The 15,244-nt window shown below is 46.5% G+C and overlaps 1 protein-coding gene across 2 annotated transcripts in view; it reads left to right on the forward strand.

Annotated features, from left to right (window-relative positions):
* LOC138976880 (lactase/phlorizin hydrolase-like) overlaps positions 1-15,244 on the forward strand; it is a 71,269-nt gene that overhangs the window by 18,248 nt on the left and 37,777 nt on the right. The window contains exons 4-10 of one of the 2 annotated variants that reach the window (XM_070349765.1): positions 816-1,073; positions 1,933-2,116; positions 3,126-3,365; positions 4,013-4,142; positions 6,014-6,198; positions 13,427-13,617; positions 14,071-14,218. In XM_070349765.1, coding sequence (XP_070205866.1) covers positions 816-1,073; positions 1,933-2,116; positions 3,126-3,365; positions 4,013-4,142; positions 6,014-6,198; positions 13,427-13,617; positions 14,071-14,218 — 1,336 coding nt within the window. Of the gene's footprint in view, positions 1-815; positions 1,074-1,932; positions 2,117-2,166; positions 2,343-3,125; positions 3,366-4,012; positions 4,143-6,013; positions 6,199-13,426; positions 13,618-14,070; positions 14,219-15,244 lie in introns of those variants that run through there. The other variant, XM_070349767.1, reaches the window with a different exon arrangement.

A 15,244-nucleotide genomic window follows, 5' to 3' on the forward strand; every position in this document is an offset into this window, starting at 1 on the left:
TTGCAAAGAGGCAAAGAGGCGGCCGACAGGCGGCCGAACACCTGTACTATGGCGGCACGCATCCGGTCCGATGTTAATCGGCCCGATGGCTTGTTGGACCTGCGGGCCGACATCGTCCCGATGTCTTCCCGCTGAAATCGATATCTTCCCGATGTCGGCATAAGGTGTCGGGCCGCAGGTCCAACAAGTCATCGGGCCGATTAACATCGGACCGGACGCGTGCCGCCATAGTACAGGTGTTCGGCCGCCTGTCGGCCGCCTCGTTGCCTCTTTGCAAAAGTTAGTCGGGCCAACACCCGCGTCGTATGTTTTGACGTCACCGGCCCGACTTTTTGAAGGGTGTTCGGCCGATTATCGGCCGCTAATGTCTTGCTGGCTGGGACACTACGTAACGGGACCCTCGATCATTCTGCCATCAGTGATTAGTGCAGGTGGCTGATTACCCCTAAAACAGCCACACACTACGTAACGGGACCCTCGATCATTGTGCCATTAGTGATTAGTGCAGGTGGCTGATTACCCCTAAAAAAGGCACACACTACGTAACGGGACCCTCGATCATTCTGCCATCAGTGATTAGTGCAGGTGGCTGATTACCCCTAAAACAGGCACACACTACGTAACGGGACCCTCGATCATTCTGCCATTAGTGATTAGTGCAGGTGGCTGATTACCCCTAAAACAGGCACACACTACGTAACGGGACTCTTGATGCTGCTAGATGTACACTATGAGGAAGCGACCCGAATTTCCAAGCAAAAGTGATAATAAAGTCAAATAAATTAAATGAAATGAAATGACTCGTTTCCCTCCAGGTGAGCCACTACCGGTTCTCCATCTCGTGGGCCCGCGTGCTGCCAGACGGCACGAACCAGACCGTCAACCCGGCCGGCGTGCAGTACTACCACAACCTCATCAACGAACTGCTCAACAACGGCATCCAGCCCATGGTGACCCTCTACCACTGGGACCTGCCGGATGGCCTGGAACAGCTCGGAGGATGGCTCAACCCCGACACTGCTGACCGCTTCAGGGACTACGCGGACCTCTGCTTTAGAGAGTTTGGAGATAAGGTGAGAAGGGGGGAGGTTGTTGGGAAGCGTGTGTGTTAGATGGGGGTTTATCAATGGGACCTGCCTGATACCCTGGGGTCTGGCTCATTCGGGACACTGCTGATCGCTTGGGGGACTGTGCTGACCTCTGCTTTAGAGAGTTTGGAGATACGGTGAGGGGGGTGGGGGTGTCTGTTGTGAGGTGTGTGTGTAGAGGGTTGGGGTATATCACTGTGAGGTGTGTGTGTAGAGGGTTGGGGTATATCACTGTGAGGTGTGTGTGTGTGTAGAGGGTTGGGGTATATCACTGTGAGGTGTGTGTGTGTAGAGGGTTGGGGTATATCACTGTGAGGTGTGTGTGTAGAGGGTTGGGGTATATCACTGTGAGGTGTGTGTGTAGAGGGTTGGGGTATATCACTGTGAGGTGTGTGTGTGTAGAGGGTTGGGGTATATCACTGTGAGGTGTGTGTGTAGAGGGTTGGGGTATATCACTGGGACCTGCCTGATGTTTTGGAGTAGCTCGGGGGATGGCTCAACCAAGAAACTGCTGACCGCTTCAGGGACTATGCTGACCTCTGCTTTACAGAGTTTAGAGATAAGGTGAGGGTTTTTTTCGGTTGGGAAGTGTGCGTGTTAGATGGGGGTTTATCAAATGCTCTGTTGTAGCTTGGAGTATTCTGGATACAGGAGGTCGTTTCGGGGACTTTGTTGACCTCTGCTTTAGGGAGTCTGGAGACAATGAGAGGATTTTCTGTTTTGAAGTGTGTGTGTAGAGGGGGTGGGGTATATCACTGTGACCTGCCAAATGCCATTGAGTAGCTCGCATGTTTTGTCATGAAAACGAAGTGACGTGCCCGTGGGACATGCCCGCTGTGTTCAGGTTAAACTGTGGATCACATTCAACGAGCCCTACGTGTCGAGCTGGATGGGTTACGGGCAGGGTGTCATGGCGCCGGGTCGTCACGGGGAGGGCACCTACACCTACACCGCCGCCCACAACATCATCCGCGCTCACGCCAAGGCCTACCGCGTCTACAACGACACCTACAGGGCCGCGCAAGGAGGTGGGTGTCTTGTGACGTCATTGGTGTGACGTCGTGTTGCAGGTGAAGCTGTGGGTGACGTTCAACGAGCCCAAGCAGACGGCGTGGATGGGGTACGGGCTGGGGACCAGGGCACCTGCCCGCCACGGGCCCGGGGCGAAGGTTTATACGGCGGCCCACACCATCATCCGAGCTCACAGCAAGGCGTACAGGGCCTATGTCGACACGTATAGAGCCAGCCAGGGAGGTAGGGGGTGTCGATACAGACATGATGACCAACGTACAGGACATATATCGACTGGTATAAAGCCAGCCAGGGAGGTAGGGGGTGACGATACAGACATGATGACCAACGTACAGGACATATATCGACTGGTATAAAGCCAGCCAGGGAGGTAGGGGGTGTCGATACAGACGTGATGGCCAGGGGTGACAAAACACGTTAAATCAATCACGTACAGTCTGGTAAAGTCTTGTTCACAGTACACTTTTGTTCATGAAAAAAGCACTAAAACAAATGACGTTTGTCATTACTACTCCAGCATGACTAACAGAGCAAAGTAATAAGACAATCAAATACATATTGTTTGACACCACTACTTCAGTCTTTTTATTTAGATTAAATTATAATCCATTGAAAAACGTCCAGATAAACACACACACACACACACACAGACACACACACACACACAGACACACACACTCACACACACACACACAAACACACATACACACACACACACACACACACACACACACACACACAAACACACACACACTATCTCTCTCTTTCTCTCGTCCTCCCTTTCTCGGGCGACAATAAAAACAAAATGCGAACGTGGACACTTCCCACTCAATGACTGAGTCACCACATCAAAAGGTATAGATTGAAATACGGAAATTGAATCAGTACCTGGAATGTTGGAATACTCGTACAAGCTTATTTCAATCGATAAAAAAAATGTGCACAGTCAAGCCTTAATATAAAATAGGAAAGAGAATATGAAAACCTTAACGTACTCGTTACCAGGTGAGGTGGGCATCACGCTTAACCTGGGGTGGGGCTACCCGGCCACAGACTCTCCAGACGACGTGGCGGCTCAGAACCGTGACCTGCAGTTCTCCTTCGGCTGGTTCGCCCACCCCATCTTCCTCAACGGCGACTATCCTGACGTCATGAAGGTCAAGGTCAACGCCAAGAGCTCAGCCATCAACTTGACCTCTTCTCGACTTCCGGAGTTCACGGCTGCCGAGAAACTAGCAAACCAAGGTGGGAGGGTTTATTTCAACATAATGTTGTTGTTTTTCGTGTTTTTTTCTTCAGTTTTTGTTTAAGATAGCCCAAATTCTGTTCATTTCAAAGATACAAACACACTCTTCATTTATTTCAACATAATTGTTAATGGGGTTGTGGTTTTGGATGTTGGTTGACATGAGAGTGTAGCATCGTCCTCAACTGTTACTGGGCAATGCCAGGAGACCCTAACAGACTGCTGCAACCAGCTCAGCTTTCGCCTGCGGTCAGCTTTCGCAATCAAATAGTTCACAGCGCAAGAGATTGCTGACAACCGCGGTACGTCATTGCCAATCTACGTCACAAGGGCATGACCATTGACGTCACTGGGGACCGATATGCATGCTTTGTTTCTTGGCTTTGTTGTCCAGTTATGGCTGTTCTTTCCAGTTATGGCTGTTCTTTCCAGTTATGGCTGTTCTTTCCAGTTTCAGTCGTACTCTGTCTGTGTCCCTGTCTGTTTGTCTGGTAATGTCGGTCTTTGTCAGTTTCTTCGACTATCTCCGCTCTGATTGTAAAATGACAGGTATTAATTATATCAAGAAAGATAAGCACAACACCCCAAAGCCTCCAGCAAGTGAATTGAACGTTAACAGTGTCATTTGCAAGGTGGTGTTTTGCAGGCGCTGCTGACTTCCTGGGCATGAACTACTACACGAGTCACTACACCACCACCCGGGTGAACCCCCCGGACCCCCCGAGCTACGCCACAGACCCTGACATCAGGACGTGGCAAGACCCCTCCTGGCCAACGTAAGCCTTTTGGTCTTTTTCCAATTTGGTGATATCCTTTTAGCAGTGATGACATTGTTTTGAGTTATGTAAGTGCTTATTTGTGTGTTTGTTTGTTTGTTTGCTTGTGTGCTTGCTTGTTTGGATGTTTGCTTTCCTCATTGTTTGTTTGCTTGTTTGTTCATTTGTTGTTTTGTATTTAGATATAAATCAGAATAAGCTCTTTATAACGGGTTTTGAGATACGTGATTACGTCACTCAGTAACCAGTTTTAACTTCAGTCAGCTGAAAATAAATGTGTTCCACCATATTGCTAAGCTTTAAGTCAACAAGTGAAGCGCTTGTACTACAGATATGTTCAGCTGTGTGACACCACAACAGTGTACAAGTTGTAGCCGGCCTTTTGGTTAGAGGAAATACACAACTCTGGAAGCTCCCGTCAACAAATGTTCCACTCCATTCATTTTACGCGGGGGGTACTACATGACATTGTAGTAGGATGCTCAAATTTGTTGTCAAACAAGACATGGCCCTCATGGCTAAATATAAGATCCAACGGGCCTATTTGCTCGTGAAGTCAGATCTCACCTGCCTGAGTATAACCAGCTGATATAGGCGCGTCACCTTTTCCTTCATTTGGTTTCAGTTTTATTCAATAACTGAAAGCTAGCTCACAGTCATTGTTCCTTGTTTCATGTTCTAACCTAGACTCTTGTACAGAACGGACCATGTCCAGGCCTGTACCTTAGCGGTCGCCCGACCGCCCGAGGCTGGTTCAAATCGCGTCGGGCGAGTTCAAAATTCCTCTGAATTCGCCCGCCGGGCGGGTTCAAATTTCGCCGAAGCACAAAGTCGTTAGGCAACGCATTCAATCGGAACGGCCGGCGAACAAATATCTCTTGCAGGCGATCTCAAAATCTGTCACTTCTCTACTGCCCACTCATCCCCCCCCCCACCCCCCGTCTCCCCCACTTTGAGAAGGAGTCAGGACTACATATAGCACCAATCAAGGCCAGACACTTTGGCTAGACAGCTACCCTCCTCCGCCTCACTTGACTGTAGGCTAGTGTATTTGTTGTTTTAGTGATAATGTATATAAATCATCTAGGACTGTTTTCAGCATTGTTGATAACATGTTCTGTTTGATTAAGGGTATTCAGCTGGTATTTCCTTGTTTTTTACTACCTATTTTATTCATGTTTTTTATTACTTAGTTAGTGGAAGAATCTTTTGTAATGTATGTTTGATGGTGTATGCTTTTAATTAAGCGTTGTTGACTATGAATGTAGATGTAAATGCTTGTATAACTGTGTTTTAATTTTAAATGTGTCAAGCGCAAAGAGCATAATTCTAAAGTTATGATGTTGCGCTATATAAATGCTCATTTATTATTATTATTATTATTATTATTATCATCACCCCTCCAGTGCCACTAGCCGCTGGCGATTGCATCAGCAGTCAAAATAGCTAAATCGTCGAGGGGCTTGATCAAAACGTTATTTACACAAGCAGGTGAATACATGCCAGAACGGCGTGCACAGGCACTCTTCCTTGTTCCCTGTGTTGTACAGACCGGCGTGCACAAGCACTCTTCCTTGTACCCTGTGTTGTACAGAACGGCGTGCACAGGCACTCTTCCTTGTACCCTGTGTTGTACAGAACGGCGTGCACAAGCACTCTTCCTTGTACCCTGTGTTGTACAGAACGGCGTGCACAAGCACTCTTCCTTAGTTTTATACCCTGTGTTGTACAGAACGGGTTCCTCGTGGCTGAGACCCTACCCTAAAGACCTGAGGTCTGCGTTGAACTGGCTGAAGACCCAGTACAATTAACAACGTGACGGTCTACATCACGGTGTTCTAGTTATTACATGCATACCCTGTGTTGTACAGAACGGGCTCCTCGTGGCTGAGACCCTACCCAAAAGGCATGAGGTCTGCGCTGAACTGGCTGAAGACCCAGTACAACAACGTGACGGTCTACATCACGGAGAACGGGGTGTCGGACCGCAACAGCACTCTGCGCGACACGTTCAGGAGTGACTACATGCGCGACCACATCGACGAGGTTCTCAAAGGTCAGAGTGGTATTATTGGTCTCTCATGAATTAGACCTTGAAAATTTACATTTGGACGCCATTAGAACAATAATTGGCGCTGTGCGAGGCACTAGCCACTCAAAACTGTATGCTGATCTGGATTTACCTCGTTGAAAGAAAGGCGCCGAAGGCACAAATTAATTTTGTTTCATAAAATGATCAATAACAAAACACCCCATTATTTCAATTTAAGACTCCCGTCTTTGGTATCTGAGTCAAACCCATATCACAGACGACGACCTCTAAATCGCAAGATGCCACCATTTAAAACGGAACTGTATCAATCATCCTTTGTTCCATCTGCAACATACTTTTGGAACACACTACCAGAATATGTCCAACAAAGTGACTCACTGAGTTATTTAAAACGTTTTCTTGCCAGGGACGATGTTGTTCCCCCAGCACACTTTTACGGAGAGACTCGAGACCTAGAAATTTTACATTGTAAGCTGAGATTAACGATTAGTGATTTGAAACATCATTTAGTTATCCGTCATTTAAGTAACGATAGTGAATGTGAATGCCGCACTGGTGCAGAAACAGTTGACCACTATGTTTTTGAATGCCCAACTTATTTGCAAGATCGCCAAGATACCATTTATACGCTTCACAATCGTTTTATTAACATTGTTACTTTATTAGAAGGGGATGTGAACGAAAGTCATTTTGAAAATATTAATATATTTAAAACTGTTTAAGAATTCCTCAGACTTACTGGCCGGTTTGGAAATAATTAGACAAACACATATTCTCTCTCTCTCTCTCTCTCTCTCTCTCTCTCTCTCTCTCTCTCTCTCTCTCTCTCTCTCTCTCGATCTCTCTCTCTCTCTCTCTCTCGTAGGCTTGTTGTTGTCTTCACCCTATGTCGATGTACATTTCCTGAACATGTAAATATGAATAAACTTTGGTTAAACCAATTAGACCTCGCGACGAAAAAGCTGCGCAGGGCTTTATGTAAGCTTACCCGCCCCCCCCCCCCCCCCTCTTACCTGGCAAATGTACCCTTTTTCTCTCTCAAGGAGAGACCAATAATACCACTTAGAATCAAAAAGCAAGCAAGATATGTTATAGCAACATTAATTTTAATTGTGACAACAATACGATACAGCACTGAATCACACTGTGTGACACAACAATACGATACAGCACTGAATCACACTGTGTGACACAACAATACGATACAGTCACTTACTGACTGAATCACACTGTGTGACACAACAATACGATACAGCACTGAATCACACTGTGTGACACAACAATACGATACAGTCACTTACTGACTGAATCACACTGTGTGACACAACAATACGATACAGCACTGAATCACACTGTGTGACACAACAATATGATACAGTCACTTCCTGACTGAATCACACTGTGTGACACAACAATACGATACAGTCACTTACTGACTGAATCACACTGTGTGACACAACAATACGATACAGCACTGAATCACACTGTGTGACACAACAATACGATACAGTCACTTACTGACTGAATCACACTGTGTGACACAACAATACGATACAGCACTGAATCACACTGTGTGACACAACAATACGATACAGTCACTTACTGACTGAATCACACTGTGTGACACAACAATACGATACAGCACTGAATCACACTGTGTGACACAACAATACGATACAGTCACTTCCTGACTGAATCACACTGTGTGACACAACAATACGATACAGTCACTTACTGACTGAATCACACTGTGTGACACAACAATACGATACAGTCACTTCCTGACTGAATCACACTGTGTGACACAACAATACGATACAGTCACTTACTGACTGAATCACACTGTGTGACACAACAATACGATACAGTCACTTACTGACTGAATCAGACTGTGTGACTGTATCGTATTGTTTCGTCACAATCAAAAGTTTCTGTAACATAGTTTGCTTGGTTTTTTTCATTCTGAACGTTGGCAGTCTATTTGTTTTCGGATTTCAACACTACGCCTTTCAATCACTAAATGTTGACAGCATCAGCCCCCTGGCTAGCTCCTGTGCCCCTGCCTCACTTTGGAAGCCCCTCCCTCTCATACTCTAGGTCCAACACATCGTGATGAGACATTCATATTTCCTATCACGAGGGGGAAGAACTCCCGTCCGACCTCTTGGCAACAACTTGTCGATGTCGCAATAAGACATAACTAGGCCTTTACTGCAAGTTCTTAGACCGCAGTAAGCCCCGCTATGAAGACCGCAGTAAGCCCCGCTATGAAGACCGCAGTAAGCCTCGCTATGAAGACCGCAGTAAGCCCCGCTATGAAGACCGCAGTAAGCCTCGCTATGAAGACCGCAGTAAGCCTCGCTATGAAGACCGCAGTAAGCCTCGCTATGAAGACCGCAGTAAGCCCCGCTATGAAGACCGCAGTAAGCCCCGATATGAAGACCGCAGTAAGCCCCGATATGAAGACCGCAGTAAGCCCCGCTATGAAGACCGCAGTAAGCCCCGCTATGAAGACCGCAGTAAGCCCCGCTATGAAGCCCACAGTAAGCCCCGCTATGAAGACCGCAGTAAGCCTCGCTATGAAGACCGCAGTAAGCCCCGCTATGAAGACCGCAGTAAGCCCCGCTATGAAGCCCACAGTAAGCCCCGCTATGAAGACCGCAGTAAGCCCCGCTATGAAGACCGCAGTAAGCCCCGCTATGAAGCCCACAGTAAGCCCCGCTATGAAGACCGCAGTAAGCCTCGCTATGAAGACCGCAGTAAGCCTCGCTATGAAGACCGCAGTAAGCCCCGCTATGAAGACCGCAGTAAGCCCCGCTATGAAGACCGCAGTAAGCCCCGCTATGAAGACCGCAGTAAGCCCCGCTATGAAGACCGCAGTAAGCCCCGCTATGAAGACCGCAGTAAGCCCCGCTATGAAGACCGCAGTAAGCCCCGCTATGAAGCCCACAGTAAGCCCCGCTATGAAGACCGCAGTAAGCCCCGCTATGAAGACCGCAGTAAGCCCCGCTATGAAGACCGCAGTAAGCCTCGCTATGAAGACCGCTATGAAGACCGCAGTAAGCCCCGCTATGAAGACCGCAGTAAGCCCCGCTATGAAGACCGCAGTAAGCCCCGCTATGAAGCCCACAGTAAGCCCCGCTATGAAGACCGCAGTAAGCCCCGCTATGAAGACCGCAGTAAGCCCCGCTATGAAGACCGCAGTAAGCCCCGCTATGAAGACCGCAGTAAGCCCCGCTATGAAGCCCACAGTAAGCCCCGCTATGAAGACCGCAGTAAGCCCCGCTATGAAGACCGCAGTAAGCCCCGCTATGAAGACCGCAGTAAGCCTCGCTATGAAGACCGCTATGAAGACCGCAGTAAGCCCCGCTATGAAGACCGCAGTAAGCCCCGCTATGAAGACCGCAGTAAGCCCCGCTATGAAGCCCACAGTAAGCCCCGCTATGAAGACCGCAGTAAGCCCCGCTATGAAGACCGCAGTAAGCCCCGATATGAAGACCGCAGTAAGCCTCGCTATGAAGACCGCAGTAAGCCCCGCTATGAAGACCGCAGTAAGCCCCGCTATGAAGACCACAGTAAGCCCCGCTATGAAGACCGCAGTAAGCCCCGCTATGAAGACCGCAGTAAGCCCCGATATGAAGACCGCAGTAAGCCCCGATATGAAGACCGCAGTAAGCCCCGCTATGAAGACCGCAGTAAGCCCCGCTATGAAGACCGCAGTAAGCCCCGCTATGAAGACCGCAGTAAGCCCCGCTATGAAGACCGCAGTAAGCCCCGATATGAAGACCGCAGTAAGCCCCGCTATGAAGACCGCAGTAAGCCCCGCTATGAAGACCGCAGTAAGCCCCGCTATGAAGACCGCAGTAAGCCCCGCTATGAAGACCGCAGTAAGCCCCGCTATGAAGACCGCAGTAAGCCCCGCTATGAAGACCGCAGTAAGCCCCGATATGAAGACCGCAGTAAGCCCCGATATGAAGACCGCAGTAAGCCCCGATATGAAGACCGCAGTAAGCCCCGATATGAAGACCGCTATGAAGCCAGGGGGACCTCCCTGCTCACGACTGAAAGACAAACTATGTTGCATCGAGTCCTTATAGGCATCGAGTCCTTATAGGCATCGAGTCCTTATAGCCAGCGAGTCCTTATAGGCATCGAGTCCTTATAGGCAGCGAGTCCTTATAGGCAGCGAGTCCTTATAGGCATCGAGTCCTTATAGCCAGCGAGTCCTTATAGGCATCGAGTCCTTATAGGCATCGAGTCCTTATAGCCAGCGAGTCCTTAGAGGCATCTAGTCCTTATAGGCAGCGAGTCCTTATAGGCATCGAGTCCTTATAGCCAGCGAGTCCTTAGAGGCATCTAGTCCTTATAGGCATCGAGTCCTTATAGGCAGCGAGTCCTTATAGGCATCGAGTCCTTATAGGCATCGAGTCCTTATAGGCATCGAGTCCTTATAGGCAACGAGTCCTTATAGGCAGCGAGTCCTTATAGGCATCGAGTCCTTATAGGCATCGAGTCCTTATAGGCAGCGAGTCCTTATAGGCATCGAGTCCTTATAGGCATCGAGTCCTTATAGGCATCGAGTCCTTATAGCCAGCGAGTCCTTAGAGGCATCGAGTCCTTATAGGCATCGAGTCCTTATAGGCAGCGAGTCCTTATAGGCATCGAGTCCTTATAGGCATCGAGTCCTTATAGGCAGCGAGTCCTTATAGGCAGCGAGTCCTTATAGGCAGCGAGTCCTTATAGGCATCGAGTCCTTATAGGCATCGAGTCCTTATAGGCAGCGAGTCCTTATAGGCATCGAGTCCTTATAGGCAGCGAGTCCTTATAGGCAGCGAGTCCTTATAGGCATCGAGTCCTTATAGGCATCGAGTCCTTATAGGCATCGAGTCCTTATAGGCAGCGAGTCCTTATAGGCAGCGAGTCCTTATAGGCAGCGAGTCCTTATAGGCAGCGAGTCCTTATAGGCAGCGAGTCCTTATAGGCAGCGAGTCCTTATAGGCATCGAGTCCTTATAGGCAGCGAGTCCTTATAGGCATCGAGTCCTTATAGGCAGCGAGTCCTTATAGGCAGCGAGTCCTTATAGGCAGCGAGTCCTTATAGGCATCGAGTCCTTATAGGCAGCGAGTCCTTATAGGCAGCGAGTCCTTATAGGCATCGAGTCCTTATAGGCATCGAGTCCTTATAGGCAGCGAGTCCTTATAGGCATCGAGTCCTTATAGGCAGCGAGTCCTTATAGGCATCGAGTCCTTATAGGCAGCGAGTCCTTATAGGCAGCGAGTCCTTATAGGCATCGAGTCCTTATAGGCAGCGAGTCCTTATAGGCATCGAGTCCTTATAGGCAGCGAGTCCTTATAGGCAGCGAGTCCTTATAGGCAGCGAGTCCTTATAGGCATCGAGTCCTTATAGGCATCGAGTCCTTATAGGCAGCGAGTCCTTATAGGCATCGAGAGATAAACATGCAGCCAAACAATGTTCCAACACCTTATGACGAAAAGTAAATCGAGATATACACGTTTCATTGCGATTCGAGTACTTTGGGTGTTCTTACTTCGTATGTTTTATTGTTCTTATTTTTGTTTTTTAAGGTTGTTGTCATATGTTGTTTTCCATCCATTGTATTAATTGTATGGACAATACATGATCGTATGTCATATGTTGTTTTCCATCCATTGTATTAATTGTATGGACAATACATGATCGTATGTCATATGTTGTTTTCCATCCATTGTATTAATTGTATGGACAATACATGATCGTATGTCATATGTTGTTTTCCATCCATTGTATTAATTGTATGGACAATACATGATCGTATGTCATATGTTGTTTTCCATCCATTGTATTAATTGTATGGACAATACATGATCGTATGTCATATGTTGTTTTCCATCCATTGTATTAATTGTATGGACAATACATGATCGTATGTCATATGTTGTTTTCCATCCATTGTATTAATTGTATGGACAATACATGATCGTATGTCATATGTTGTTTTCCATCCATTGTATTAATTGTATGGACAATACATGATCGTATGTCATATGTTGTTTTCCATCCATTGTATTAATTGTATGGACAATACATGATCGTATGTCATATGTTGTTTTCCATCCATTGTATTAATTGTATGGACAATACATGATCGTATGTCATATGTTGTTTTCCATCCATTGTATTAATTGTATGGACAATACATGATCGTATGTCATATGTTGTTTTCCATCCATTGTATTAATTGTATGGACAATACATGATCGTATGTCATATGTTGTTTTCCATCCATTGTATTAATTGTATGGACAATACATGATCGTATGTCATATGTTGTTTTCCATCCATTGTATTAATTGTATGGACAATACATGATCGTATGTCATATGTTGTTTTCCATCCATTGTATTAATTGTATGGACAATACATGATCGTATGTCATATGTTGTTTTCCATCCATTGTATTAATTGTATGGACAATACATGATCGTATGTCATATGTTGTGTTCCATCCATTGTATTAATTGTATGGACAATACATGATCGTATGTCATATGTTGTTTTCCATCCATTGTATTAATTGTATGGACAATACATGATCGTATGTCATATGTTGTTTTCCATCCATTGTATTAATTGTATGGACAATACATGATCGTATGTCATATGTTGTTTTCCATCCATTGTATTAATTGTATGGACAATACATGATCGTATGTCATATGTTGTGTTCCATCCATTGTATTAATTGTATGGACAATACATGATCGTATGTCATATGTTGTTTTCCATCCATTGTATTAATTGTATGGACAATACATGATCGTATGTCATATGTTGTTTTCCATCCATTGTATTAATTGTATGGACAATACATGATCGTATGTCATATGTTGTTTTCCATCCATTGTATTAATTGTATGGACAATACATGATCTTATGTCTTATGTCTTATGTCTTATGTCTTATGTCTTATGTCTAGGTATGTGTACATGACGACATCAATTGGTGAAGTTCTAACGATTAATAGAGACTGGATTTGCTGCTGTCTAGATCATCCAGTTAATACTGCACAATTTGTTCGGTACCAAGGGATGTGTTCCAACTCAAAGTGTTCTGGTCGTTTTACAGCCATTTACTGGATTTGCTGCTGTGTAGACCATTCAGTTAAACCTGCAGAGTTTGTCCAGATACCAAGTGCTGTAGTCCAACTCACTTTGTTGTGGTCGTTTGACAGCCATCCGCCTGGACGGGTGTAACGTGAAGGGCTACACGTCGTGGTCACTGATGGACAACTTCGAGTGGGCCAGGGGCTACAGCGAGAAGTTCGGCCTCCACTGGGTCAACTTGACGGACCCCGCCCGCCCCCGCGTGCCCAAAGCGTCCTCCCGATTCTACACCAGTCTCATCAAGGACAACGGATTTCTGGTGAGAGGTTTGGCCCGTGGCTTAAAAGCAGTAAAAGTGTTTGTTGCATTGCATTGATTTATTCATAGGCCTAAGTCTTTTCATCATGCGTGCACGTTCTGAAAAACAAAGGGAAATAAGCACGCTAAATGCATGACGTCATGAGAGAATATCAAGCATTGAAACCAGCAAGCGACTTTCATCCTCAAATGTTTTGAAGTGAGGAAGAACGTCGCCCAGCTGTTCATGTCAATGCTTGTTATTTGTTCAGGCGCCTGGAGACAGGTTCCGCACAGCTCTTACTTACTCTATTGCACAATACGTATGCATTTAGAGTGCTTACTTCCCTTTTTTTCGCAGATCTTAAAATAGCTCCCTCCCTCATTCGTTTAAGATTAATGCGTGCACGTGTTTTTCTTGACACACACGACTGCGCAAGTTTTCAATACGTCATGACTTGGTGTGTTGTGACAGCCGGGTTACCCCGCCAGGGGAGGTCAGCCCACAGGCAAGGTGGGGATGGAGGACGACTTCCAGGTGCTGTACGACAAGTTCCCCGACGACTTCGTCTGGGCCACCGCCACCTCGGCCTACCAGGTGGAGGGGGGATGGAACGAGGACGGTACGCTCAACATCGTGTGTGTGTGTGTGTGTGTGTGTGTGTGTGTGTGTGTGTGTGTGTGTGTGTGTGTGTGTGGATGTGGGTGTGTGGTTGTGTGTGTGTGCGTGCGTGCGTGCGTGTGTGCGTGCGTGCGTGCGTGCGTGTGTGTGTGTGTGTGGGTGTGTGTGTGTGTGGGTGTGTGGGTGTGTGTGTGTGTGGTGTGTGTGTGGTGTGTGTGTATGTGTGTGTGTGTGAGGACGGTACGCTCGACACAATGTGTCTAGAGTTGTTTAAGGAAACCAAAATTATTATTTCTTGAAATATATTAAATTCGGATGGTTGGTTAGTTGGTTGGTTGTTTGGGTATTTGTTATGGCATTGGAAACATTGGGTGACGTATGATACGGAATCACTTGGAAACATTGGGTGACGTATGATACGGAACCACTTGGAATTGGAAACATTGGGTGACGTATGATACGGAATCACTTGGAAACATTGGGTGACGTATGATACAGAACCACTTGGAATTGGAAACATTGGGTGACGTATGATACGGAATCACTTGGAATTGGAAACATTGGGTGACGTATGATACGAAATCACTTGGAATTGGAAACATTGGGTGACGTATGATACGGAATCACTTGGAATTGGAAACATTGGGTGACGTATGATACGGAATCACTTGGAATTGGAAACATTGGGTGACGTATGATACGGAATCACTTGGAATTGAAAACATTGGGTGACGTATGATACGGAATCACTTGGAATTGGAAACATTGGGTGACGTATGATACGGAATCACTTGGAATTGGAAACATTGGGTGACGTATGATACGGAATCACTTGGAATTGGAAACATTGGGTGACGTATGATACGGAATCACTTGGAATTGGAATCATTGGGTGACGTATGATACGGAATCACTTGGAATTGGAAACATTGGGTGACGTATGATATGGAATCACTTGGAATCACACCGTGCTTATATATATTAAGTGTGCATGTACTCACATTGAAACAATAATTGCTTTGTTCGG

This window comes from Littorina saxatilis, linkage group LG9 (assembly GCF_037325665.1).
Source record: "Littorina saxatilis isolate snail1 linkage group LG9, US_GU_Lsax_2.0, whole genome shotgun sequence".
In the NCBI taxonomy this organism is placed as follows: Eukaryota; Metazoa; Mollusca; class Gastropoda; order Littorinimorpha; family Littorinidae; genus Littorina; species Littorina saxatilis.